Source organism: Oscarella lobularis, chromosome 8 (genome assembly GCF_947507565.1).
Source record: "Oscarella lobularis chromosome 8, ooOscLobu1.1, whole genome shotgun sequence".
In the NCBI taxonomy this organism is placed as follows: domain Eukaryota; kingdom Metazoa; phylum Porifera; class Homoscleromorpha; order Homosclerophorida; family Oscarellidae; genus Oscarella; species Oscarella lobularis.
This window is the reverse complement of record NC_089182.1, coordinates 2585257-2608171: the sequence shown is the minus strand read 5'-3', so window position 1 is coordinate 2608171 and position 22915 is coordinate 2585257. Positions and strand designations below refer to the sequence as shown.

Genomic DNA, 22915 nt, shown 5'->3' with positions numbered 1-22915 from the left:
CACGTGAGTTTGTACCGCCCGCTATATCTCTTCTTCTTTTAGCTTCGAAGAGACATTTTCGCTTCCTTCACAACTTTGTACCTGTTTAATAACATAGTTTTAATGCACTCTAGCTAAATAAAGAGAACTTAGAAGTCAAAACAGAGCTGAAAGGCTGCAACGATAAGTCTATTGAATCAATAATGCGAAAAACCAACTCGAACGCATGTTCTAGTGTACTCTTCGGAGTACATATACTAAAATTGGAACGATACAGAGAAGATTAGCATGGCCCCTGCGCAAGGATGACACGCAAAATCGTGAAGCGTTCCAGATTTTTTGATTTTTTACAGTATACGAGAAGAGCATCGTCTTTTTCCTGACGTCTAGCGCGCGTTTCGAAAAGTGGAGCGCGCGTTAGTTACTCTTCACGGGACTTCACGTGACGGAGGGGTCACCTGATCCTACGTCAGACGCTAGGGCGGAGCCTGCATCCTCCTGCATCCGCTGCATCGCTAGCCCCTCTGCTTATACGCCTTTTCCCCGTCGTTTGGGTCGGCGCCGAACGTCGGCGAGACGCTCATTCCACGCGAAGCGTCGAAATAAAGAACAATGACGACGTCACCAAAAATTTTCTACAGGTACAGTACGCGCACATTTAATCGAAATTGTTCTTCTCAACAGGAACTGTTAGCGTCAGGTATTTGACGTGACATTGTAAAGATTTTTAAAAAGTAATACATAATTATAGCTTCACGTGCATACAGTTGTCATAGTCCCGTACGAGGCCAGTAATAATGGCCGACGTGCTCGTTGCCTGTAAGATCGGCGACGCACGACTATTGAAAACGATTCTTTTGAAGCAATCGCCGAGACGCGTTGACTCGAAGGTATGGTGTAGCAACTGGTTGCTATGGACGACGATAAATGTTTCTTCTTAGGGCTATTCTCCTCTTCATCACGCCGTCCGACGCTGCTACATCGACTGCATGCGCTTGCTGCTCGACGACGGTCGGATTAACGTCGACGCGAGGACGAAAGACACGGGATCGACGCCACTTCACTTGTGTCTATCGAGCAAATTGAGAAGACGCGATCGCCTCCGTATGGTCGAAATGCTGATAGAAAAAGGCGCGAACGTAAACAGGTACAGCGTAGAAAATGGAGAAATTCCAATGGACATGAAAACGTCACTTGTTTGTACTGTAGTTGTAGACGTGGACAGCTGACTCCTTTGCACATCGCATCCAGAGAAGGTCATCTCGAATGTCTGAAATTACTCTTGAAATCTGGCGCAGATTTTTCAGCGGTCGATGCTTTGAATCACAGTGCTTTTGATATGGCAAAGATCTGGGGTAAGCGCGACTGCGCTCGATGCCTCGCCGCCTATCAATGGGCAAGGCAAAAGAACGAGAAAATCAACAAAGAAACGGAGGAAAGCGTCCGAAAAGACTACAAATCCAGAGAGCGGCGCCAAGTTGAATCAGAAAACCGCTACTGGCAAAGCGTTGCAGCGTACGAACGATGGCAGGCCTCAAAAGGCGTCGCCAGCGGACCCCAGCCTCAGCATTGCGCTCATCGCAAGGACGACAGAACGAAGAAGTCGTCCGATGGTAAGTGTTCAGCGTGCGTCTCCCCAGTCGACGACGTGGGCCTCGACGAAGCCTTGAAGATGGCAAGAAGGAGTAGTATTTCTGTATCTCTTAAACCAGCCACTATTCGTCCTCCGGTTTCCTATTTGCTGGCCGGGCCTCAAAAGCAGAAGCAAGTGACGACTAAACGATCGATGAGGAGGAGGAGGAGTGCAAGTGTCGAGAATCTTTTCAGAGAGAACGAAGTAGAGAGCCGATCCGCTGTACGATCTCTCATTGACTTGACAAAGGACGACAAGAAGACGTCGACTCAGAAGCCGCCTTCGTTTCTAAGCCGACCTTCACTTTCTAACGGCGCTCATCGAAAGACGTGTCAAGCGTGGGGCAGTCCAACTCTTCGAAAGCCCAATGCTTTTCTACTCGGACTCGGCTCTTCGTATCCGACGTGCGTGGCCGAGAGAAGAGGCCACGCTCGTCTGACGCAGCTTCCCATGTCACTGTTATCTCTACAGGTCGAAGAAAACTCTTAGAAGACCAACAACAAACAAATTGAAAAAATGAATAAATATGCAGGAAGTAAAAACTGGGTCTGGTCAATTACGTAGCCTTTGGAACCATTCTTTTCACGTTGAGTTTGTCAGCTAGCTTGTCCATAGCGGGAAACATGTTCACGTGGTAAGGAATTCCTCCGAGGTCTTTGATTTTTGACAGGTGCCTTCGCTCAGGATCGCCAGCCACTAGAACTTCAGACTCGCCTTCAGCCTTGAGAACGAATCACGGGTAAGAAAAACGGAACAATTAGACAGTCATACTGGCTGCAGTGTTCTTAGTATTTTCAATAAATCGGCGAGACGCTCAGAGAAATCGGGAGCAAACATGGTTGGATTTATTGCAGCAAATGATTGGCCCTACACGCGTCGACATTGTCATAAAATGATCGTGAGGTAATGTAGTACGTACTAGATTTGCTTCCTCCTCTGTACCCATCCATCGCCTTATGTTTGGTCCGTAAGCAGAACCGGCAAGAATCCCGCAGAAAATTTCAACCATTGTGGCCAAGCCATAGCCTTTGTAGCCACCTGTTCGACGATTTTCTATCATCGGTTCAATGAAAAAATAACGCCTGTACTTGATGCTTCTGTTCCTCCTAACGGAGACAATCCTCCTCCGTGAAGAATTGCATCAGGAGATCTCGACTCCTGAAGGTAACGTATACTTTACGTAGTTATACATGTATTAGCGCCTTTACGTTTCCTTTAGAGTCGACGCCCCATCCAGTGGGAATAGGAATTTCCTTTCTTTGGTGTAATTCAACCTATGTCACATGATATTTTACTGCAGAAATCTCCAGCACAACTAAAGCTTTACCTTTCCAATGGCGGCAGTCGATGTAGCCATATCCAATACGAAATGATCCCCGTTTACTCCTGGAGCGGCAAATGCAATGGGATTCGTTCCAAGTGCAACCTATGATGAGATTAAGAATCATTGACTCGTCCCAAGATGAGAAAACCTGCCTGTCTCGACCGAGTTGGTACTTGCAGTGGAGACGTATTAGTAAAAGACATGCCCTAGAAAACAATTCAACAAATGAAAGGAGAAAACGGTTTTCATACGATAAGGCCTTCATTTGCCGCCTTTATTGCATACCAGCCGGCAATTCCATAGTGATTTGAAGCTGTTCGTACCAAAAATCACTTCAAATTCGTTAATTAATTCAATTTATCTCACCTGTGCATACGACCCAGCTAACGCCAACGTCTCGAGCTTTTGAAATAGCTTTCTCCATGCAAAGCGTTCCTGCTACCTTAATTAATTAATTAACAAATATTCACTGTTTCTCTCTACGCTGTGGGAGCTCTCTTATTACCGGTCCAAGAACATTTCGACCGTCTACAAATGCAGTTGCAGGGGTTTCGTTAGCAACGACGGGCTCGGCGTCAATTGCCGTAACTTTGCACTCGACGTCATGAACATACATTTCTTTTCAAGAATAGAGAATTCATTCGGTCGCAGTGGCGACGCGTTTACTTCTCCCGTACCTAATCTGTTTAGTCCATGGCTGTAGTGGCCCCTTTCGTCGGCCGTCACAAGCAATTCGGCCAAACTCTCCGCGTGGCTCGCTTTCGTGCCGACTGCGCCCATGCAGCGCACAACAAAGCTTCTGACCTCATCGGCGGGAACAATTCTTTCGCTGGATGAAGTGGTTGCCGAAAAGAATCGGCGAAGAGATCGCCAAAAGAGCATCTCACGACTTTATCACGTGGTTCTAAAGTGAGTAGGTAGACATACCGGAATGAAATAAATCCTGTCTCCAAATACGCGACGGCCAAACGTTCGCGTCATGATTTCTTAATTTATTTCCACACACGCGTACACAGCGATTTCACAGTTCAGTCATGCAAAAAATTGACTATTATCATAGTATGTCCACTGTTTCTTTCGATCGTTCAGATTTCGTCGTGGATCTCTCGCTTTTCTTCGTGCTCGTCGTCGATCTTCCCATTCTTCTTTCTGTCTTCGTCCTTCGATCGTTTTCCTTCATCCAGCGCGTGACCTAAAAATTACAAAGAAAACACGTGGCCGATGCACTCGTTCAAAATCCTCCTTCGATGTTCGATTTCGTCTCCTAAGCCCCTCTTGCCACGTTTCCACCTAAAAAAGAGAGAAAATTAGTCTCTGCCAAATAATCGTTGTACGTACCTTTTTGTTGCGTCCGTATTAGCGTTATCCAGGCTACACCGCGTGGAGGTTCGGACGCTTCGTAGCCCAGGGAAGTCTTCGCAAAGCGATGACTCCCTTCCAAAAAGTTTCGGGTGAGTTGCGACTTCATCAGCCCCCCCATTCAGTATCCGCCTGGACGAGTAGTCGGTCCCTAATACCGAGTCCCCCGGCGCGACGATACCTGACCACATTGGTAAGCGCAAGGCTAAGAACCAGGGCTTTTGGGTTGGAGAACGGCCGACCACTGTTTGTAGAGGCCGACAAGAAAGACAGTGCAATGCCGAAATTGACTTCACCTGAGCCGGATCATCGTCGGTCTAATCGTGCCATCGGGTGAGAAAAGTGCCGGCAACCAGGCCATTTTTGAACACCCCCTCCAAGCCGTAACCGCTCGAGCCTAGCGCAGTTCGTGCTTGTTGGCAACAATAAGACCTAAGCGATCGTTTTGCTCAGTGCGCGTACCGAGGCCGAAGCCCCCCTTCGCCCTGCCTACGGGCTCCGGCACGGTAAAAACCGTGGGCCACGCTGATCCGCCAATCCAGACTTGCCTTTTGCCTTCCCCCGAGCCGGTCCGTTCAAGGACGAGACGCAGCGAACCGCGAAACATCCACCCTCAGCCGCAACTGAAGGAAATCGGTTGTGCGCTTCGCTTTTGAACAGCGTAGCCCCACCCAGCGCGCTCATTGGTCCGTTGGGATCACGTGGGGCTCATCTAGCGCTCTGATTTGTTCCACCGAATAGGCGTGAATTTGTAAACCGGTTTTGAATACCGGTTTGACTAATGATTGGTCAGCATATTTATTTTTGGTAACGAAATGATGCAAGATTTCACGCGCTGCACTCAAGATGGAGGAAATGCCTCGTGCTCTTCGTCGCGATTTCGTCGTACGCTTTGCGTAGATTATCGGATAGAATTCTAATTTATTGGCTCTATCGTCCGGGTTCTTCGGATTTTCTTCATGTCACACGACCCCCTCATCTCAATCGAAATGTCCAACTTAGCGCCGGTAAACGCAGCCGAAGACGAACCGATCGTCACAGAAAAGACCCCTCTACACGAAATAACCGACGACACGGACGACTACGGCACGGAAGACGAAGGAACAGCCGGCGAAAAAGACGAGACCCCGCCGACGCCCTGTTTCGTCTTCGTTCTCGCCTTTTTCGCGGCAATCGGCGGCTTCCTATTCGGCTACGACACGGGCGTCGTTTCGGGCGCACTTCTCCTTCTCTCCGACTACTACGCACTCTCCAATCTCAATCAGGAGTTCGTCGTCAGCGTGACGATCCTCGCCGCCGCCGTCGGCGCGGCGATAGCCGGAACGCTTAGCGAATGGATCGGACGTCGGGGGACACTCATAGGAGCTTCGCTCGTGTTTACAATCGGCGCCGTCTTGATGGCTATCTCGCCTCATCAGACTTGGATTGTCCTATTCGTTGGGAGGCTCGTTGTGGGAATAGGAATTGGTAAGGGAGATGAGAACGTAGTCTATTGCGGGTCTAAATTAAATGCTTTGTTTTTATTGTAGGATTTGCTTCCATGACTGTGCCCGTCTACATAGCTGAATGTGCGCCAATTCATCTTCGAGGCAAGTTAATAGTTGTCAATAATTTGTTTATTACTGGCGGCCAGGCTGTGGCCGCCGCCGTCGACGGAGCTTTCAGCGGAATGCGCGAGATAGGCTGGAGGTCAGAGCCACCGAATCCATATATATGACAAGTAGTATTTCTTTTTTATCAGGTATATGCTTGGCTTGGCTGGCGCCCCTGCTGTGATTATGGGCATAGGCTTTCTGTTTATGCCCGAGTCACCGCGGTGGCTTGTTCGCAAAGGGAAATTGATTCAGGCAAAGCGAGTTCTTATAAAGATTCGCGGGACTGCATGCGTCGACAAAGAGCTAGCCTCAATCGAGAGTAATCATCAGAGAGAAATTCAAGACGAAAAGAAAGGAGGAGGCGGAGGTGAGACTTGGCGGGGAAGAAATCGTCTCCTTAGTAACTCACACGTGAAGGGTTCGATAAATTGAAAAGAGCATTTACTACGCCGCCAGTCAGACGCGCAATCATCGTGGGAGCGGGCCTTCAAGCCATTCAACAACTCTCAGGAATCAATACAGTCATGTAAGGGAATACCTAAACAGCATCTCAAAGAAAAAACGTCTCTCTTCTCTTCTCTTCTTCAGGTATTACACGGCAACTATTGTAAGCATGGCTGGCGTCGAAGACGAACGCCAAGCGATTTGGTGGTCAGTCGTCGTTGCCGTGGGCAACCTACTCTTCACTGTCATTGGCTTCTTTCTCGTCGAGCGAATCGGACGTCGTAAGCTCCTCCTCGGCTCTCTCCTCGGCGTCATTCTCAGCCTCGGCTTTCTCTCCGCCGCCTTCTTCGTAACGAGCGCCGAATCGCCGCACTCCTTCAACACGTCGAACGCCACTTGCCCCTATAGCACGTGCAATCGATGCATCATGGACGACGACTGCGGCTTCTGCTACGTTCAAAACGCGTCGACGCCCTTAGGAAATTGCCAAAAAGCAGATAATCGGTCTTATTCCGTAACGACTAGAGGGTCCCTGAAGTGTACCGTCGCGCTGCCCCAACTCCCCTCAAATGCCACCACCCATTGGGCTTATAATTATTGTCCTTCTAAAAACGCGTGGCTTGTCGTCGTCGCTCTCGTCTGTTACATTGCGTTCTTTGCTCCCGGCATGGGGCCCATGCCGTGGACTATCAATTCCGAGATCTATCCTAATTGGGCTAGATCTGTTGGCGTTGCCGTGTCAACGGCTACGAATTGGTCCTGTAATCTTCTCGTTTCACTTTCTTTCTTGTCGCTGTCGAATTTTCCTCCCGTCGGACGGGGCGGCGCGTTTTTGATTTATGCCGGCTTCGCTTTCATCGGCTTTTTATTTCTCTATGCCCTATTGCCCGAAACCAAGGGCAGAAAATTAGAGGAAATGGAAAAACTGTTCGAAAAACCTTGGTGTTAATCGCACATTTCCCATTATGCACGTGATTCGAATCGTGTATTTTATTATATATACATCTTGCTGATGACGCCCCTTGCTGTAATTAAAATAAAGGTTAGACTTGTATCAAAATTGAGGACGTGATATATTATATATATATACTGTATGTGCGCGTGTCTAGGTTTGCATTTCTTGAGAATCCGACTCACTGTCGTCAATTGACGTGGCAACCAAGCGTGAATAGAGCGGAATCCAATCGCCTCCGTGTCTTTTACTGCCAGCCCTTTTAGAATGGCGATAGTGGATTAAAATCACTATCGAGGAGACAACGCCAACAGCAACAAGAATGATTATGATAGCTGCAGTGCCGTGACGGCGCGGTGATTGGGGTGGAGACGCAGATCTGACTGACTCGTTCTCTCTGCGTTCTTTTTGCAGGACAAACTTGTCCTCAATTTTCTCCGTCTTGCTGTTGATAAATTTAACCTCCGCCTGGTATGGATTGTAGACATCCAGCGTGCAAAATCCCCACACAACGCCATTATGAAAAGCCGAAAAATTAGCATCATTCCAACAATCGTGTAAGTTCCAGCCAGACGAACCGCACGTAACGTGAACAGTTGCATTGACAGGATTCTCATAATGACGTTGCACGACGACCCCATTTCGAATCGGATACAAACGTTCATAGGCGTGATCGTGACCCCAGAAGGAAAAATCGACGTCATAGTCAGCAAGAAGCGGATCCAACCATGAGCGAAGTCGCGTGTTGTTGCCGTGGCGACCATTACTTGTGTGAATGGGCTCGTGAGCAAACGTGACTATCCACGGATGCAAGGAACGATTGACGCCTTGCAAGTCCCGTTCCAACCAATCCCGTTGCTCGCAACAATCCGGGTGTTCCGACGAAAGCGAAATAAAATGCACCAATCCCCAATCCCACGAATACCACCACGGCGACGACGACAAGGGCATCGCAAATCGTTTCCCGTACGGCACGCCGTTCTCGCCGCCCGAATCGGAGCGCATGATTTCGTGGTTGCCCGGCGCAACCATATACGGAAGTCGAGCGGAAACAGGTTCGATGATCGCACCCCACGCGTCCCAAAGGTATTCCCTCGCGCCGCCGTTCGCGTACGACAAATCGCCGGCGTGCAGCACGAGATCGTAGCGACGACGATCGATCTCGCGCGCGATTGCGGCGATCGTCGTTCGACCTTCGGCGCGCGTACCGTGATCGGCGAGAATCGCGACTCGAACGGGGGCCCTCTTGTCGTCGGTTGGCGGCGTGTCGAAGAAATACGTGATCGACTGGCTAGAGTCGCAATGGACGCGATAGAAATAGCTGAATTTACAAAATCACGGTGCGTGCTATACGTAGTTAATAGCCCCTTTCTTACCGTTTCCCCCCTTCGAGATCGGATGCCAGCACGTGATAGAAGTATCCACTCTCGTACGACAAGATCCCACCCCTGAGGTTGTACGGCTGCTCAATTTGTGCGTCGAGCATCATCGCGTCGACTTCGTCGCGATCGTTGAGAAGGACGTAGGCTTTGACGCATCGTCGGGGACTGCTCCACGATATTCGAATCGACGAACGATCGTGCGTCGCCGCGAGTCTCACGGCTGACACGTTACGTTCGGCGGGAAGCGGCTCGCGAAATGTTTTCGTTCGCACGAGACTACAATGGGTGTTGTAGCCTGAGGTCTCGCGACGAAGGCGATACTCGCGCGTGTCGATAACCGTTGGCGATGTCGCTATCGCCGCAGCTAAAGTCAAGATCACCAAAACAGCAAACATCTTTACAAGGTGACGTCACACGCCGCGTCACACATATGTGCATTAGCGCGGATTTGGACCCCCTAGTTCGAGTTCTGCCCATTGACGCGCGTTAGCAACCGCGCTGGCGGGTTTTTTTGCCGATCTTGCCATGTGACCCGGTTCCTGTCGCAGTGTGGGAAAGTCGGCGTTTTGGTAGCGAAAATCAACCGACCAACGCACGTGATCCGATTCATTGGCCGTGCCGCAATGAAACAGTAGCTGGTGAAAAAGAACGACGTCACCCGGTTTGAGTTCGACGTTGACAGGCGCAGTTTTTGCTAAAGCCGATTCCAAAGCAGCGTCATCAATTTCCAAGTAATTCTTATCACCTAGATAATTATATAATTTTCCCGTCACTAATAATTACCATTTGTACCCTTATCAACGTGTCGCTGTATTCCAAGTTTGTGGGATCCTATAACAAATTGCATGCATCCGTTTTCTGTCGTGGCCGGCACCAGGGGCGTCCACACGTTCACCATAGAGCGTGCTATTTGCTCAATTTCATCGTTGCTCACTTCGCGAGGTGCGTGCCAAGCGGTGCTCTGCGTATAGCCAGCGTCCTGGTGCCACAGCACCTCGTGGCGTGCATCTCGAGGCAATTTAGGCCGAACCGTGTAATTTGGATAGAGTCGAAGCTCGCACGTGCCGAGTAAATGTTCCACGCAGTCTAGAAGGGGCTGGTGGAAGAATAGGGGATAGAGGCCCTCTCGATGAAGCTCGGCTCGAAATAGTTTTGGCGCTGCATGCTGGTTTTTGCCCGCGTAAAGACGATAGATTCTCTTTTCGAAAGGAACGTCTTTATAGGTTTCGTTCACGTGACCGTCCTCGAGTAGCTGTTCTGCCTTTAGGTCGACGAGAGCTTCCAGTTCGTTGCAAGCTGATTCGAGAACTGATTGGGGGAAAAATTTTTCAACTATAACGCATCCTTGCGCGTTGAAATGCTGCTTCAGTTCGTCCTTGTCGAGAGCTCGAGCGTCAAGCCGAACGATACTTGTCATACCTCCGCACGTGACTCTGGACCTCCGGGGATCATGGTGGAAAAAAGTGGTCCTCCCGACGAATTCCCGTTTCCTTTTGCTCCGTACGACATTCAGAATGCATTTATGAGAAGTCTCTATACGGCTCTGGACGATGGTAAGGTGGGAATCTTCGAGAGTCCGACGGGCACGGGAAAATCGCTCAGTCTCATATGCGGCGCTCTTGCCTGGTTTCGCGACGCCGAAATGCGTCGCGAAGCGCACGCGAAAGCGATCGAAAAGCAGATCGAGACTCTACGACAAATCAGCTCGGGCGAACGACTCTCGACGTCGGAGAATTGGGTCGAGGAACAGTGGAAAGCCGCTGAAGAATTAGCGAAGCTGCAGAGCGTCAAAACGGCCGCCGAAAAACGCCACAAAGCCGAAATGCAACTCGCTCTAAAGCTAAAAGGTCGAAGAAAGATCGCCGATGTGAAAAAGGACGAAAATCGCGAAGAAACGGACGACGAATTATTATTACTCAAGAATTACGACGACGAGGAGGAAACGGAAGCGGAAGTAGATGACGACGACGAAGATCCGGGTATTCCAAAAATATACTATTGCAGTCGAACGCACAGCCAATTGACGCAGTTTGTCGGCGAAATTCGACGCAGTCCGTACGCGTCGTCGATACGAGTCGTCGTACTCGGTTCGCGTCAGACGCTCTGCATCAATGACGCGGTGCGAAGCCTCGGCTCAGTTTCGCTGATGAACGAGAAATGCATCGACTTGCGCACCTCCACCGCCGTCGCCAAGACGACGACAACAGATAAAGCGAAACGCAAAAAATCGACCGCTCCACCAAAATGCCCATACTATCAACGCGATCGCATCGACGTCGTCTCCAACGGCATCCTCTCGACGATTCAGGACATCGAGGAGACGGCGCGAAGCGGTCGTCTCGAGCGCGGCTGTCCGTACTACGGCTCTCGTCGCGCGCAGCCCTTCGCTCATCTCGTCGTTCTTCCCTATCAAATGCTTCTCCACGAGCCGACGCGAACGAGTCTCGGCGTGCGTCTTCGCGGCGACGACGACGTCGTCGTCATCGACGAAGCGCATAATCTTCTCGACACGATCGCCGCCGTTTACGGCGTCGAGTTGCGCGACGACGCTCTCGTCGCCTGTCGCGATCAGCTCGGGGACTATTACGCCGCGTACGGCTCTCGATTGAACGCGCGCAACGTCATGTACGTCAAACAGTTGCTTCGGCTTATGAAATCCTTCCTCGATTGTCTCGCCGGCGGCGGCGGCGGCGACGACGACGAATCGAATCGCTGCTACGGCGTCTACGATTTCATCATGAAGGCGCAAATCGATAATATTAATCTATTGAAGGTAATCGAGTTTTGCGAGCGAAGTCGGATCGGACAGAAACTGAACGGATTCGCTCGTCGTCGTCGACGCAGCGGCGAAGGAACGGGACTCCTATCGCCGTTTCCTCTCTTCGCGTCGTTTCTCCAATCTCTATCTGGGGCTGAGCGCGACGGGCGCGTTCTCGTGACGACGCGACGCCAACGTCAACGATCCGCCTCGTTGAAATATCTCCTCTTGAATCCCGCCGCGCGTTTTCGTTCGATCGTCGCCGGTTGTCGAGCGTTGATCGTCGCCGGCGGCACGATGTCGCCGACGTCGGAAATTCGACGACAATTGTTTTATCCGGCCGGCGTCGATCCGAATCGGGTCGTCGAGTTCTCGTGCGGTCACGTAGTGCCGTCCGATCACTTGATTGCACTCGCCGTCGCGTTCGGTCCGTCGGGACGAACGTTCGACTTTCGCTTGGAGTCGCGATCGTCGGATCAAACGCTGAACGAGCTCGGTGACGCCGTTCTGGGCGCGGCGGACGTCGTTCCCGGTGGCGTCGTCGTCTTTTTTCCGTCGTACGAGTACGAGAAACAGGCCGTCGCCTATTGGGAAAAATCGGGGCTTATGGGTAGACTACGATCTCTCCGAGCCGTTTATCGCGAGCCGAAAGTGTCCGGCGAAGTCGATCGACTGTTGTCGGAATACGAGAAGAGCGTGCGTAGTTCGGGTGCCGTTCTCCTTGCCGTCGTCAACGGAAAGATGTCGGAAGGTATTAATTTTGCCGATGATTTGGGACGGTGCGTAATCATGGTCGGACTTCCCTATCCCAATCGCAAGTCGGCGGAATTGGCCGAGAAAATGGCGTTCTTGCGAGCGGAGTACGGCGCCTCGGCGGGCGACGAGCACTACGAGAATTTGTGCATGAAAGCGGTGAATCAGTGCGTTGGACGCGTCATTAGGCACGCTCGCGACTACGCCGTCATTCTGCTGTTTGATCATCGGTACTCGAAGCCGTCGGTTTGCGGAAGACTTCCGCAGTGGATACGCGATCGCTTGGAGGTAGATAAGAAATTCGACGAAACTAAGTCAGCGATTAGGCAATTTTTTAAAGCAAGGGAAAATTGCGTCCAAGTGTGATGCAGTAGAGGAATATAACAAATGAAGAGAGTTTATTTGAAGAAACTAATAACGAGAGATGCAGGCAGGAGATTAAAGTTTATTTGCAAAAAAAGAAAAGGAAGACGATTTAAACATATTCATAAGAAAACAATCAGCTACTTGGTTAAACGACTATTGTATCCGTCATTTTCCCTTGTTTGCCATTTTCCACTGAAGCAGGTCAAGCCACTGCGTCATCTCCGGCTTGGAACTGGCAAACATGAAGAAAGTTCTGTGCGGCGAAACGAGTCGGAAGCAATTTTCCTTATTCTGAGATGAATCGACCGATACGTCAGTACACTGACCCAAATCGATCGTACGAACAGGCTGCGGATCAGCCGGATCGCGATAGTACTTCAACTCGTTCCTGCGCAAAACAAACCAACGCGTTTTCCACGACTTGCGCACTTTGCCCAATTTGGTCAGATATCCCTCCTTCGATCCTATAGAGAGCACGGGCGATTTATCGTCGCTCATTGCCTCGCCGGCGGCGATCGCTCCCAGTCCGCCGCTGCCGTAGAGCGTGCTTCGCATCTCCGTGTGCATACGCACCGTATCGTACGACGCCGGCTCGGCGACCGTGTTCGGATACGGAAATCGTAGCATCGTCAAATTTCTCGATTCGTCGCCGATTAGCGGTCGACTTTCAAAGTGATCGACGAATTCTTTGAGCGACGAGAATCTTCCCATGCCGAATTCGTACGTCCTGCCGTCCCAATCGATGGGATAGTGTTTGACCGCGTCGCGGCAACGGACCGAGAGCGTGAACGGCGCTCCCGAGTTTCCAGAGGGGCGTAGCAAGTAGGAGCCATCTTTTCCATTAGCCGTCAGTAGGCTCTCGGCGATGTGGCGGGTGCAGTTCGGGTGAAACCAATCGAGTTGTTGTATTTCTTGATTCATTTTCGGTGTCCCGGATTTGACGTCCTGGGTGGGGAAGAAGTCATATGGCCCTAACAAAGGACTTGCCGGACATCGAGGTGATTTTGTCCTTGTCTATCGGCTCGTTGCTGTATACTCTTTCTTCTTCAAGAGCCTACTGGCGTTGAATCCGACCGTACAACGCCACGCCCATCTCGTATCGACCGAAACGACGAAGCAATCGCGAAAGCACTGGAAACGAAATCAGCCGAAAGACTGTCCGGTAAGAGATGCGCACGGCCTGCTCGATCAATCAGCGCCTCGAAAACCGGCGTGCACCCACCCCGCCCCCTCCTCCATCCGACCGCAGACATGCGAGCGTTTGCTGAATAACTTTGACGACGTCAAGCATACGACTCTTAGCGAAAGAGCAGCATTGAGAGAATCTGCACGGTACGTTAAAACTCGATGTCATTGGGCCTTTTCGACTTCGCGCGTTTTCGAAGGTGTCTAAAATGCGTCGACGCGCCTTGCCAGAAGAGTTGTCCTACCCAGTTGGACATCAAGGCATTTATTACCAGCATATCCAATAAGGTTAATTAATATGCGATGTAAACATATCCTTACGTCATCAATTTTATTTGACTATGTAGAACTATTACGGCGCTTCGAAGGCGATTTTTTCAGACAATCCACTTGGACTCACCTGTGGAATGGTGTGTCCCACCAGCGATTTATGCGTGGGCGGATGCAATTTGTACGCTTCTGAAGAGGGCCCAATTAATATTGGCGGACTTCAACAGTTTGCTACTGAGGTACACTGCAGGCAGATGTGGGCTGATCTGTATTCTTTTGGGGACAGATGTTCAAGGAAATGAAATTGCCTCAGATTCGCGATCCCTCTCTGCCACTGACTTCGGAATTGCCAGAGAGTTATCATGCCAGGGTAATCAAAAAATGACTTTTTGATCCCACGACTTTTCGATTATTTTTTAGATTGCTCTTTTTGGATGTGGTCCCGCCTCCATTAGCTGCGCCACGTTTCTCGCTCGTCTCGGCTACACCGATTTGACGATTTTTGAGAAAAACAATTACATTGGCGGATTGAGGTGAGCAGAGAAATGTTGGCTTAATTTTTGGTACGAAAACTGACTTGTAGCTCCTCTGAAATTCCACAATTTCGTCTTCCTTACGACGTCGTCTCTTTTGAAGTGGAACTAATGAAAGATCTTGGAGTCAAGGTACAGAAAATGAATGATAACAGTACGCGTAGAAAACTATTTTTCTACAACGTAGATCGAACTCGGTCGCGGCTTAGGCGAAGACGACCTGACTTGCAAATCTCTCAAACAAAAAGGCTACGAAGCAATTTTTCTCGGAATTGGTAATACATTTCTTATACTGTATATAGGTCTCATATTCAATCTAGGCTTACCTGAACCCAAACGCTTTTCGGCCTTCGAAGGACTGTCTACAGACAATGGATACTACTCATCAAAAGATTTTCTTCCTATTGTTTCACGAGGCAGCAAGCCAGGTAAGAAGAACTATTCTCTAATATATATATATACTCTCTTATTGGTGTTATTCAGGAATGTGTGCGTGCAAGAGCGACGAGCTGCCGTCTCTCGTCGGAAACGTCGTCGTCTTGGGCTGCGGCGACACGGCGTTCGATTGCGCCACGTGCGCTCTGCGCTGCGGAGCGAAACGCGTCTTTGTCGTCTTTAGAAAAGGCTTCACGAACATTCGCGCCGTGCCGGAAGAGATGCAAGTTGCCGTCGAGGAAAAATGCGAATTCATGCCCTTTTTGTCTCCGAAAAAGGTACGTACACGAGAGAAAAGTTTATATATGTTCTGACGTCTGATATTGTCGTCGTCGTCGTCTCTCTTTCTCTCTCTCTCTCTCTCTCTCTCTCTCTCTGTCAAAGGTCATTGTTAAGGGAGACAAGATTGTCGGCTTGGAATGCGTGAGAACGGAGCAGGACTCCAACGGCAAATGGATCGAAGACGATGACCAGCTCGTTCGACTCAAATGCAACTACGTTATATCCGCGTTCGGCTCGGAATTGGGCCAGAACAAAGGCAAAGCAGGCACGAATATATATCTTCATATCTTTATTTATTTTCTAGTGACCGCTGCAATGGCTCCAATCGCGTTCAACGACTGGGGTCTACCCAAAATTGATTCGGCGACTATGCAAACGTCCGAACCGTGGATCTTCTGCGGCGGCGATCTAGCCGGCCTCGCCCAGACGACCGTCGAGTCGGTGAACGACGGAAAACAGGCTTCGTGGTTCATGCACAAATACCTACAGGTTCTCGTTTTTTTTCTCCTAATCTCCCAGCTGAGATATTGACAGTTCTCTGACTAGTCTTTGCATGGATTGTTTGTGCCCAAAGAACCGCGTCTGCCCAATTTCTTCACCCCCGTCGACTTGGTTGATATCGGATGCGACATGGCCGGCTTGCACTTTGAAAATCCCTTTGGATTGGCCAGTGCGACGCCGACGACGTCGTCGCCAATGATACGGAGAGCGTTCAAAGAGGGATGGTCATTTGCTGTGACGAAAACCTACGGCTTGGATAAGGTACACTCAAATAGACAGCCGGAAAAGAGGAGGGGGGATAGTTAGAGTTTTCGTTGGGCCTGCAGGCGATATCTCCTAGCAATTTGTGTTGCTCTCCGTAGGACTTGATCACGAATGTTTCGCCGCGTATTGTTCGAGGAACGACGTCCGGGCAGACGTTCGGTCCGGGTCAAGGCGCTTTTCTCAACATTGAACTCATCAGCGAAAAGACGGCCGCCTATTGGTGCAAATCGATTGCGGAGCTAAAAGCCGACTTTCCAGAGAAGGTGAGAAATTAGCCGACTCCCAAATGTACTTTCTCTAGTATGCGCCGTGTAGATTATCGTCGCTAGTATTATGTGCGGTTATATTGAGGAAGATTGGACGGTTTTAGCTCAAATGTCTGAGGTAAACGATTGATTGAGTGTAATCATCTACATTCATTCGTTGGGGTTTTATAGAAAGCTGGTGCTGATGCACTGGAACTGAACTTGTCTTGTCCTCACGGAATGGGAGAACGTGGAATGGGATTGGCTTGCGGACAAGTTAGTTGCTTGTACGCTTATGATGCAACTGGTTGAAAATGTGGCGTTCGCTTAGGACGTAGAATTGGTGCGCAACATCTGTCGCTGGGTGAGAGCAGCAGTCAAAATCCCCTTCTTTGCAAAACTGACTCCCAACGTCACAAGCGTCGTCGAAATCGCGAGAGCCGCAAAAGAAGGTATAGTAGATTAAAAAGGACATACTATGTCACTAGCTTGCATTCCAAATCGCAACCGAATGCCTCTAAAATGTACTTCGCGGTCGATTCTTTGCTTCTACTTCTCGTTTGAAACGTGACTCGCGTGCCTAATGCGTCACAGTTTACGTCACTTAACGTGCACACCCACGCTGTCGTAGTTCGCGTTTTAGACCAAAATGTTGTTTGTACCGTTGTCAGAAATGCATTTGCGCTCGATCTGCGTTGTTTTCGATTTGAAATGACGCAGTTTTCGGTGCAAAAAGCTGCAGTTGAAGTAACCTCGCGAGCGATGGCGTTACATGCGGGATAGCCTGGAGTTGGATGATTCGTTTTCTATTTCCTGTAGGGGGTGCTGACGGTGTGACGGCTACAAACACGGTTTCCGGCCTGATGGGGATTGATACAAAAGGTCTCGCTTGGCCGAACGTTGGAAAAGAGCATCGTACGACGTATGGCGGCGTTTCGGGAAATGCTATACGTCCCATTGCTTTGCGAGCGGTTTCTGCTGTTGCGAAAGAATTGCCGGGTTTTTTTATCATGGCCACCGGTGGAATCGATTCAGCAGAAGTCGCTCTGCAGTATCTTCACTGCGGAGCGTCCGTAGTTCAAGTAAGACAAATGCTAGCACGTTGTTTTTGAAGCCCGATGTTTGTCTGTAGGTTTGCAGCGCTATTCACAATCAAGACTACACGCTCGTCGAGGACTATTGCGTCGGTCTAAAGACTCTGCTCTATCTGCGTTCAATCGGTGAATTGGGCGAGTGGAATGGACAGAGCATGCCGACGGTGCGACATCAGAAGGGAAAGCGCGTGGCAAATCTCAAAGACTTGCTTGGAAAGGTGAGTTGTAGCGCTCATACAGCAAGCGTTTCTAGCTAGATAAACGCTGCCTGTGTTTGTGTTTTGCAGCATTTACCTTCGTTCGGTCCCTATCTCGGTGAAAGGGAGAAAATAGTTGCGAATCACAAGGCTAGTATCAAACCCGTCGAAGAATTTCAACCGGAGAAACATCGTCCGGCATACCAGCCAATGAAACCCATTTCAAAAGTCAACGTAATAACAAAGTAATTCGTGAATTAAAACGTTTTCATTATAAGTAATGCTTAGGATATCATTGGACGTGCTTTGCCCTTCATTGGAACGTACAACGATCTCGACAATACGCAGCAGGCCGTCGCTCTCATCGACGAAGAGATGTGCATCAATTGCGGCAAATGCTACATGACCTGCAACGATTCCGGCTATCAGGCAATCACGTTCGACGCCGAACGTCACCTGCCTCACGTCACCGACGATTGCACGGGCTGCACGCTGTGCGTCAGCGTGTGTCCCATCATCGACTGCATCAAAATGGTACAGCGAACGACGCCCTACGAGCCGAGACGGGGTGTACCGTTGAAAGCGCCTTAGACACGCTGACACTGACACAGTGCTCCCAGACCAACACTATCAGTATCTGTTGGTTCGTTTCTTTTTTTCTACACTATTCAATCACATTGTATTTCTGCAAGATCATCATTGTTTCGTCGAGTTGAATTTCCGCGTTTTCCAACTTCTTCTCCGCTCGTCGAAACGCTTCCAACTCCCGCCTCTCCGCCGGCGTCATCGACTCCTCCGCATCCTCCTCCGTCGACTTTCCCGCCTCCCGAAGCGCATCCAACGCCGCTTCGCATCGCGCTCCCTTCTCGATCAACCGTCGACAGGCGTCCGCCTCGACGCGACGTCGACACGCCAAGTTCGCCGCCGCCGCGCAGCACTCGCCGAGCAGAAGTCGCGCCAGCTCGTCCAAATCGACGGCGAAGAGATAGAACGTTCGCGACGGCGCGTGATCGGGCGTCCGCGGGATTTCCTGCACGCGAACGAAATCCTCGGCAAACATCCGATAGAGAAGTTCCTTCGCCTCGCGCGCCGGCACCATCGCCAGCTCGCCGACCTGCTTCTGCTCCAAATACTTCTTCTCGAGCAGAAGCCGAAAGATGCGAAGGCTGCGCGAGCCGAATCGTTCTTGCACGACGCTCTCGATCGTCTCGCGACGGAGAAGCGACGTCGTCGCGTTGACGTCAACGGCGTAGACGCCGCCGCCTTGTTCGCCCGTTTTGACGAGAAGTCGGCACGATGAATCGTCGTCGGCGAGGAATACGAGATAGCGTCGGAGTTCGTCGCGCGAGATGACGGGAAGAGGGGGGAGAGCTTGAAACAGTTCGAAACTCGTTACGGGGTCCGTCGTGAGACCGCGCAACGTCGACAGGGCGCGCGTCGCCGTTTTGTCGAGAATCGTTCGAACGACGACGGAAGCGGTGGAGTCGACGAGTTTTTCCGTCAGGGATATGGTCGCTTCGGCGAAAAGGCGACGATGGAATGCGGAAAAATTGATTTCGTAGAAGAAGTCTTCGTCGTCGAACGTCGGCAACTCGTCCGACGTCTTCCGTTTCTTCGCTTCCGGCGGCTCATCCGTTCCAAACAAGAAATTTGTGACGTCACGAGGAAGTACATGCGGGCCTTTCCCCGTGCCATCGTCGTCGTCCGCGAGTGGGCGTGAACGCTTTAGGTAATGATTTTCCACGAGATAGGCGATCGCTTCGACGATTTCAGCGACGTCTTCTCGTCTCGTAGGGCCTCGATTCTTGACGCGTTCCAAGAGCTCATTAATCGTCGTTCGCCCGTTCTGCAGAACGTCGGCGACGACGAGCTCGACGCGAGCGGCACGTCTGTCGCTCGTCACGTGACTCATATCTTTCGCCGCGCGTATGAAACGCGGATAGCGCAATCGTAGCAGGCAGTTGCGTATCGACGCCGCGTACAGAGCTTGACCGTCGCGCGGTCGCGCGTCGAACTCGACGGCGCGATGCTGGCCGAGAGTGCAGAGGACTTTGCGTACGCGATCGCGAAGGAGGCCCGTTCTATCGACGATTTCGCGAAGCGAGAGACGTCCATGCTGGACGAGAAGCGATATGACTTGAAATGCCAAATCGCCGAAATGCTCTCGTATGAGATGGCCGGCAAGTCGAGTCTCTTCGGCGGACATTTATCCGGGATCGCGCCTTGCACGTGCTGGAGAACGAGCGATGATTCTCTACGTGGTCGCGATCGTCGCGATCGGCGTCGCTCTTCTTCTCTACGCCATAGATCGTCTCACGCGTCCGCCGCAATTCGATTTCGACGGCGCTCACGTCGTCGTAACGGGCGGATCGCAGGGAATCGGCAAAGCGTTGGCGACGAACGCGGCGCGTCTCGGCGCGCGCGTGACGCTCGTCGCTCGCAACGCGACGACCCTAGCCGAAGCGAAAAAGGACGTCGAAAAAGTGGCGCGACGACCCGTTCACGTGGCAACGATGGACGTGTGCGATTCGTACGAAACGATCGCAAGGACAATCAGTAAGCGACAATAGTAATTTTAATTTTAATTGATATTTAATTAATTAATTAATTAATTAATTAAATCTTATTACTAGAGAATGATGGCCCGGTGTTCACCGTGTTGCCATCATGCAGAGCCTCCCACCGCTTATCGTTACGCGAGTGCATAACATAGTGTGACGTCATAATTTTTACTTACTTAATTAATTAATTAAATCTTATTATTAGGGGCGATTGAAGCTGAACAGGGAGCCATCGATGTTCTCGTTAATAATGCCGGTCGAGCTGCCGTTGGCGAATTTGATCAGCTCCCCATCAATGCGTTCGATGACATGATGAGTTTGAATTACCTGGGTGCCGTCAAAGTGACTCGAGCTGCCGTCGAACGAATGAAGAGGGGAAGTCGCATTGCGTTCGTCTCGTCGCAAGCCGGTCAAATCGGTCTCTATGGATACACGGCCTACTCTCCGAGCAAGGCGGCGCTGCGCTCGTTCGCCGAAGCACTTCAAATGGAATTGCTGCCTCGCGGCGTCTACGTTTCCGTGTCGTTTCCGCCCGATACGGACACGCCGGGATTGGCGGAGGAAAACAAGAGAAAGCCAACGATAACGAAACTAATTTCCGAGACGTCTGGTGTCTTTTCCGCCGATGCCGTGTCTCGGTCCATGATTAGTGGTATTCGAAAGGGAAAATTTCACATTTGGTTTGGTCTCGACGGATTCATGTTGAATTTTCTCACAACGGGAATGGCTCCTGTGCATCACTTGGGCACGGCTCTCGTTCAAGTCTGCACCATGTCCCTATGTCGGCTCGTCTCGCTGTTTTACTTGTACGACTTCAATAAACTCGTGAAAAAGCAGGTGGCACGCGAGAAGGAAAAAGACACTTGAATCTTTATTTTCTTATTTTTTCACAACACGAAATTTTCGTCCGTGCCCCGGAATTATCCAATCAGCAAATTCCAAAACTCTCCTACGACTTTCCGCTTGGATTTCCGGACATTCGCTGTTGTCTTTCCACAATTTTTCGTCCGTCAAATCGCGTTCATTCTCGAATAGATCCCCAGCAATGAGAACGTTCTCCTCGTCGTGCGCGCGCACTAAAACGCTAACGTCGCGTCCCGTGTGACCTGGCGTTGGAATGACGTCGATTCGAGGCGATTCGGCGATTCGGTACGGATTGTCGAGCCGAAAATCGTGCAGAGTGTAGCGATCGCCCCGACTCACGATATCGTGGCTGACAATGTGTGTGGCGCTCGTAAAAAGATTCAAATTTCCGATGTGATCGACGTGACCGTGCGTTCCGACTACGTGCGTCACGTCGTCGGGCGTCAGACAATGTTCTGTCAACTTTGCGACGAGAAAATCCCTGTCCCACGGCGAGCCCGTGTCGACCAACACGTTGATCTTCATCGCCGGGCACTTGATCAACGAGATTGTGCAGTTGGCTCGATACGTGCCCGTTTCGTCTTCGTGACCGTAGCCATCGCGCAGAACGAAGACATCAGCCATTGTACCGATGACGTCACAACTCGTCATGAGCGCGCGCATTTGCCATGTAGAAAACGAAACCGGCCGGAGACTACCGGGCCGGCTCTAAATTTAGCAACCCTCTAAGTGAAAGTGAGTCACGTGACAAAAGATCACACTGTGCCTACAAACGATGTATCGACAGCTGCCAGACACGATCAAAGCCGAGATTACGATGTCATTGAATCGTCAGATAATATCCGAAAACGACTGGCGAAACCTCGCAAAGGAATTCGGCTACGCGAGCGCAATCGAAGCTCTCAAGGCGAAGCAAAATCCGGCCGAAGAACTTCTCAACGATTGGCAGACTCGAAAAGAAGCGACGATAACCAATCTTCATGAAGCGCTCACAAAAATGCACCGAGACGATTTGGCCAGCGTTATCGAAAGGAGTCCCCATTGGACGAGCCGAGCAGATAGCAGTGTCGAGGCAAAATCGACCCTCACAGTCACTCAGCAAGAACGCGCTACAGTTACCCAACCCGCAAGCGCCCTGTTTGAGCATTACGGAGTTCGAGTGCCGCAACCGACGTCCTTTCCTCCAACGAGGGTATTCCCTGAACCGTCTCGTCCCACGTACGCTGTTTGCCCTTTGGTAATTGGGTATGCAACGTCTGACGGTCCCGGACATCAGCGTGCGACCGGTTCAAGCACGCTTTTTCGCGGTCCTTTGAACGTTGTTGTGGACACGGGCAGTCCGTGGGACAGGGATCAGATTCTAGAGTCGTTGGCACGTTTTGGGGTGTCGTGCGACAGTGTTCATTATGTTGTCGCCACGCATAGTCATTCGGATCACGTTGGCAATTTGAATCTGTTTCAGAATGCCGTCATAATCCTGTCGTATGACGTTGCAGCGAGGAATTCCTATCGCACTTATAGATTCAATGATGGTGTACCATACACAATCGACAACTGGATTCAGGTACTTTCTTCAAATTTCAATTGAAGTTTACACAGAAATACAGTAGCATTTTTGCAGGTTATTTTCACTCCTGGGCACTCTCATCAAGATCTAAGCGTTGTTGTCAAAGACACTGAGTATGGCACTGTCGTTGCTGCTGGTGATCTTTTTGAATGCGAGGATGACTTGGCTCTGCCTCGGTTATGGCACGACTTTGCTGAAGACAAGACATTGCAGGAACTCCATCGAGGCAAGGTGCTTACGATGGCAGATGCTATTATTCCTGGCCATGGCCGGATGTTCTTCGTACCCAAACATTTTCGAAGATAACATCTATTTGCGCACCAATATGACTAAAAACACTGCATATATATAGTAAATTGATCACCGGGCTCT

At 50.5% G+C, this 22915-nt stretch overlaps 12 protein-coding genes, 1 long non-coding RNA gene and 1 other non-coding gene across 21 annotated transcripts; 7 read left to right on the top strand and 7 right to left on the bottom strand.

The window, feature by feature from the left end:
* The first annotated feature begins 215 nt into the window (after positions 1 to 215).
* On the top strand, positions 216 to 319 carry LOC136190798 (U6 spliceosomal RNA). Its single transcript, XR_010670619.1, has one exon. It is a non-coding gene; the product is annotated as a U6 spliceosomal RNA (small nuclear RNA).
* Positions 320 to 445: 126 nt separating this feature from the next.
* On the top strand, positions 446 to 3296 carry LOC136190308 (uncharacterized). Of its 6 annotated transcripts, none has more exons than XM_065978436.1 (8): positions 446 to 679; positions 731 to 869; positions 921 to 1126; positions 1189 to 1235; positions 1278 to 2246; positions 2297 to 2515; positions 2588 to 2776; positions 2832 to 3296. In XM_065978436.1, the coding sequence occupies exons 2-5, from the start codon at positions 777 to 779 to the stop codon at positions 2099 to 2101; spliced, it is 1170 nt and encodes a 389-aa protein (XP_065834508.1). In that variant the 5' UTR covers positions 446 to 679; positions 731 to 776; the 3' UTR covers positions 2102 to 2246; positions 2297 to 2515; positions 2588 to 2776; positions 2832 to 3296. The 6 variants fall into 6 exon arrangements, with proteins under 6 accessions (XP_065834508.1, XP_065834506.1, XP_065834507.1 ...); XM_065978434.1 differs by having other exon boundaries at positions 447 to 679; positions 1189 to 2246; positions 2297 to 2351; positions 2402 to 2515; XM_065978435.1 differs by having other exon boundaries at positions 447 to 620; positions 674 to 869; positions 1189 to 2246.
* On the bottom strand, positions 2036 to 3827 carry LOC136190313 (uncharacterized oxidoreductase YjmC-like). The gene is made up of 11 exons (XM_065978444.1): positions 3614 to 3827; positions 3442 to 3554; positions 3303 to 3378; positions 3188 to 3249; positions 3089 to 3142; positions 2940 to 3038; positions 2821 to 2886; positions 2701 to 2770; positions 2532 to 2650; positions 2384 to 2479; positions 2036 to 2333 (listed from the first exon to the last, which is right to left on the bottom strand). The coding sequence occupies exons 1-11, from the start codon at positions 3816 to 3818 to the stop codon at positions 2169 to 2171; spliced, it is 1125 nt and encodes a 374-aa protein (XP_065834516.1). The 5' UTR covers positions 3819 to 3827; the 3' UTR covers positions 2036 to 2168.
* Positions 3828 to 3913: 86 nt separating this feature from the next.
* Positions 3914 to 4932, bottom strand: LOC136190327 (uncharacterized). The gene is made up of 2 exons (XR_010670536.1): positions 4275 to 4932; positions 3914 to 4226 (listed from the first exon to the last, which is right to left on the bottom strand). It is a non-coding gene; the product is annotated as an uncharacterized lncRNA (long non-coding RNA).
* Positions 4933 to 5148: 216 nt separating this feature from the next.
* On the top strand, positions 5149 to 7815 carry LOC136190299 (proton myo-inositol cotransporter-like). Of its 2 annotated transcripts, XR_010670535.1 has the most exons (6): positions 5149 to 5762; positions 5825 to 5984; positions 6037 to 6257; positions 6308 to 6416; positions 6479 to 7376; positions 7444 to 7815. XR_010670535.1 is itself a non-coding variant. In XM_065978418.1 (5 exons), exons 1-5 carry the CDS (start codon positions 5255 to 5257, stop codon positions 7281 to 7283), a joined length of 1803 nt encoding a protein of 600 aa, XP_065834490.1. In that variant the 5' UTR covers positions 5149 to 5254; the 3' UTR covers positions 7284 to 7394. The 2 variants fall into 2 exon arrangements, 1 of the variants encoding a protein (XP_065834490.1); XM_065978418.1 differs by lacking the exon at positions 7444 to 7815 and having other exon boundaries at positions 6479 to 7394.
* On the bottom strand, positions 7307 to 9063 carry LOC136190301 (uncharacterized). The gene is made up of 2 exons (XM_065978423.1): positions 8663 to 9063; positions 7307 to 8607 (listed from the first exon to the last, which is right to left on the bottom strand). The coding sequence occupies exons 1-2, from the start codon at positions 9061 to 9063 to the stop codon at positions 7440 to 7442; spliced, it is 1569 nt and encodes a 522-aa protein (XP_065834495.1). The 3' UTR covers positions 7307 to 7439.
* Positions 9003 to 10089, bottom strand: LOC136190318 (uncharacterized). Its single transcript, XM_065978449.1, has 2 exons — positions 9461 to 10089; positions 9003 to 9413 (listed from the first exon to the last, which is right to left on the bottom strand). Exons 1-2 carry the CDS (start codon positions 10083 to 10085, stop codon positions 9106 to 9108), a joined length of 933 nt encoding a protein of 310 aa, XP_065834521.1. The 5' UTR covers positions 10086 to 10089; the 3' UTR covers positions 9003 to 9105.
* Positions 10090 to 10095: 6 nt separating this feature from the next.
* On the top strand, positions 10096 to 12996 carry LOC136190293 (ATP-dependent DNA helicase DDX11-like). Its single transcript, XM_065978412.1, has one exon. It carries the CDS (start codon positions 10119 to 10121, stop codon positions 12543 to 12545), a length of 2427 nt encoding a protein of 808 aa, XP_065834484.1. The 5' UTR covers positions 10096 to 10118; the 3' UTR covers positions 12546 to 12996.
* Positions 12570 to 13485, bottom strand: LOC136190322 (dual adapter for phosphotyrosine and 3-phosphotyrosine and 3-phosphoinositide-like). Its single transcript, XM_065978452.1, has one exon. The coding sequence runs from the start codon at positions 13464 to 13466 to the stop codon at positions 12711 to 12713; it is 756 nt and encodes a 251-aa protein (XP_065834524.1). The 5' UTR covers positions 13467 to 13485; the 3' UTR covers positions 12570 to 12710.
* LOC136190287 (dihydropyrimidine dehydrogenase [NADP(+)]-like) lies at positions 13459 to 18247 on the top strand. 2 transcript variants are annotated; one of them, XM_065978403.1, is made up of 22 exons: positions 13459 to 13543; positions 13597 to 13707; positions 13795 to 13877; positions 13931 to 14018; positions 14078 to 14239; positions 14287 to 14370; positions 14421 to 14533; positions 14584 to 14665; positions 14721 to 14808; positions 14854 to 14961; positions 15017 to 15246; positions 15353 to 15506; positions 15555 to 15739; positions 15797 to 16012; positions 16114 to 16278; positions 16331 to 16399; positions 16453 to 16536; positions 16592 to 16712; positions 17080 to 17342; positions 17393 to 17572; positions 17642 to 17785; positions 17840 to 18247. In XM_065978403.1, the coding sequence occupies exons 1-22, from the start codon at positions 13511 to 13513 to the stop codon at positions 18140 to 18142; spliced, it is 3066 nt and encodes a 1021-aa protein (XP_065834475.1). In that variant the 5' UTR covers positions 13459 to 13510; the 3' UTR covers positions 18143 to 18247. The 2 variants fall into 2 exon arrangements, with proteins under 2 accessions (XP_065834475.1, XP_065834474.1); XM_065978402.1 differs by having other exon boundaries at positions 15353 to 15739.
* On the bottom strand, positions 17991 to 19769 carry LOC136190302 (DNA-directed RNA polymerase III subunit RPC3-like). The gene has a single exon (XM_065978424.1). It carries the CDS (start codon positions 19755 to 19757, stop codon positions 18216 to 18218), a length of 1542 nt encoding a protein of 513 aa, XP_065834496.1. The 5' UTR covers positions 19758 to 19769; the 3' UTR covers positions 17991 to 18215.
* LOC136190315 (3-dehydrosphinganine reductase-like) lies at positions 19382 to 21158 on the top strand. The gene is made up of 2 exons (XM_065978446.1): positions 19382 to 20107; positions 20318 to 21158. Exons 1-2 carry the CDS (start codon positions 19720 to 19722, stop codon positions 20977 to 20979), a joined length of 1050 nt encoding a protein of 349 aa, XP_065834518.1. The 5' UTR covers positions 19382 to 19719; the 3' UTR covers positions 20980 to 21158.
* LOC136190325 (metallo-beta-lactamase domain-containing protein 1-like) lies at positions 20965 to 21640 on the bottom strand. Its single transcript, XM_065978456.1, has one exon. The coding sequence runs from the start codon at positions 21637 to 21639 to the stop codon at positions 20992 to 20994; it is 648 nt and encodes a 215-aa protein (XP_065834528.1). The 5' UTR covers position 21640; the 3' UTR covers positions 20965 to 20991.
* Positions 21231 to 22905, top strand: LOC136190316 (metallo-beta-lactamase domain-containing protein 1-like). The gene is made up of 2 exons (XM_065978447.1): positions 21231 to 22540; positions 22598 to 22905. The coding sequence occupies exons 1-2, from the start codon at positions 21752 to 21754 to the stop codon at positions 22847 to 22849; spliced, it is 1041 nt and encodes a 346-aa protein (XP_065834519.1). The 5' UTR covers positions 21231 to 21751; the 3' UTR covers positions 22850 to 22905.
* The last annotated feature ends 10 nt before the right edge of the window (positions 22906 to 22915 follow it).

What these genes read in the sequence shown, in the direction of transcription:
- LOC136190318 (XM_065978449.1), bottom strand. Translation starts at nt 10,085, where the DNA reads ATGACAAGTATCGTTCGGCTTGACGCTCGAGCTCTCGACAAGGACGAA. An exon ending in ACAGCGACACGTTGATAAGG is followed by an intron (nt 9,414 to 9,460) that starts GTACAAATGGTA and finishes ATAATTATCTAG; the next exon opens with GTGATAAGAATTACTTGGAA.
- LOC136190322 (XM_065978452.1), bottom strand. Translation starts at nt 13,466, where the DNA reads ATGAATCAAGAAATACAACAACTCGATTGGTTTCACCCGAACTGCACC.
- LOC136190293 (XM_065978412.1), top strand. Translation starts at nt 10,119, where the DNA reads ATGGTGGAAAAAAGTGGTCCTCCCGACGAATTCCCGTTTCCTTTTGCT.
- LOC136190308 (XM_065978435.1), top strand. Translation starts at nt 777, where the DNA reads ATGGCCGACGTGCTCGTTGCCTGTAAGATCGGCGACGCACGACTATTG. An exon ending in CGAGACGCGTTGACTCGAAG is followed by an intron (nt 870 to 920) that starts GTATGGTGTAGC and finishes GTTTCTTCTTAG; the next exon opens with GGCTATTCTCCTCTTCATCA. An exon ending in AAAGGCGCGAACGTAAACAG is followed by an intron (nt 1,127 to 1,188) that starts GTACAGCGTAGA and finishes TTTGTACTGTAG; the next exon opens with TTGTAGACGTGGACAGCTGA.
- LOC136190302 (XM_065978424.1), bottom strand. Translation starts at nt 19,757, where the DNA reads ATGTCCGCCGAAGAGACTCGACTTGCCGGCCATCTCATACGAGAGCAT.
- LOC136190287 (XM_065978402.1), top strand. Translation starts at nt 13,511, where the DNA reads ATGGCCCTAACAAAGGACTTGCCGGACATCGAG. An exon ending in CAGAGAGTTATCATGCCAGG is followed by an intron (nt 14,371 to 14,420) that starts GTAATCAAAAAA and finishes ATTATTTTTTAG; the next exon opens with ATTGCTCTTTTTGGATGTGG. An exon ending in AAACCTACGGCTTGGATAAG is followed by an intron (nt 16,013 to 16,113) that starts GTACACTCAAAT and finishes TGCTCTCCGTAG; the next exon opens with GACTTGATCACGAATGTTTC.
- LOC136190325 (XM_065978456.1), bottom strand. Translation starts at nt 21,639, where the DNA reads ATGCGCGCGCTCATGACGAGTTGTGACGTCATCGGTACAATGGCTGAT.
- LOC136190301 (XM_065978423.1), bottom strand. Translation starts at nt 9,063, where the DNA reads ATGTTTGCTGTTTTGGTGATCTTGACTTTAGCTGCGGCGATAGCGACA. An exon ending in GATCTCGAAGGGGGGAAACG is followed by an intron (nt 8,608 to 8,662) that starts GTAAGAAAGGGG and finishes TTGTAAATTCAG; the next exon opens with CTATTTCTATCGCGTCCATT.
- LOC136190315 (XM_065978446.1), top strand. Translation starts at nt 19,720, where the DNA reads ATGAGATGGCCGGCAAGTCGAGTCTCTTCGGCGGACATTTATCCGGGA. An exon ending in AACGATCGCAAGGACAATCA is followed by an intron (nt 20,108 to 20,317) that starts GTAAGCGACAAT and finishes TCTTATTATTAG; the next exon opens with GGGCGATTGAAGCTGAACAG.
- LOC136190316 (XM_065978447.1), top strand. Translation starts at nt 21,752, where the DNA reads ATGTATCGACAGCTGCCAGACACGATCAAAGCCGAGATTACGATGTCA. An exon ending in CAATCGACAACTGGATTCAG is followed by an intron (nt 22,541 to 22,597) that starts GTACTTTCTTCA and finishes GCATTTTTGCAG; the next exon opens with GTTATTTTCACTCCTGGGCA.
- LOC136190299 (XM_065978418.1), top strand. Translation starts at nt 5,255, where the DNA reads ATGTCACACGACCCCCTCATCTCAATCGAAATGTCCAACTTAGCGCCG. An exon ending in AAAGAAAGGAGGAGGCGGAG is followed by an intron (nt 6,258 to 6,307) that starts GTGAGACTTGGC and finishes TCACACGTGAAG; the next exon opens with GGTTCGATAAATTGAAAAGA. An exon ending in TCAGGAATCAATACAGTCAT is followed by an intron (nt 6,417 to 6,478) that starts GTAAGGGAATAC and finishes TCTCTTCTTCAG; the next exon opens with GTATTACACGGCAACTATTG.
- LOC136190313 (XM_065978444.1), bottom strand. Translation starts at nt 3,818, where the DNA reads ATGCTCTTTTGGCGATCTCTTCGCCGATTCTTTTCGGCAACCACTTCA. An exon ending in GTCGAAATGTTCTTGGACCG is followed by an intron (nt 3,379 to 3,441) that starts GTAATAAGAGAG and finishes TAATTAATTAAG; the next exon opens with GTAGCAGGAACGCTTTGCAT. An exon ending in CGGCAAATGAAGGCCTTATC is followed by an intron (nt 3,143 to 3,187) that starts GTATGAAAACCG and finishes ATTGTTTTCTAG; the next exon opens with GGCATGTCTTTTACTAATAC.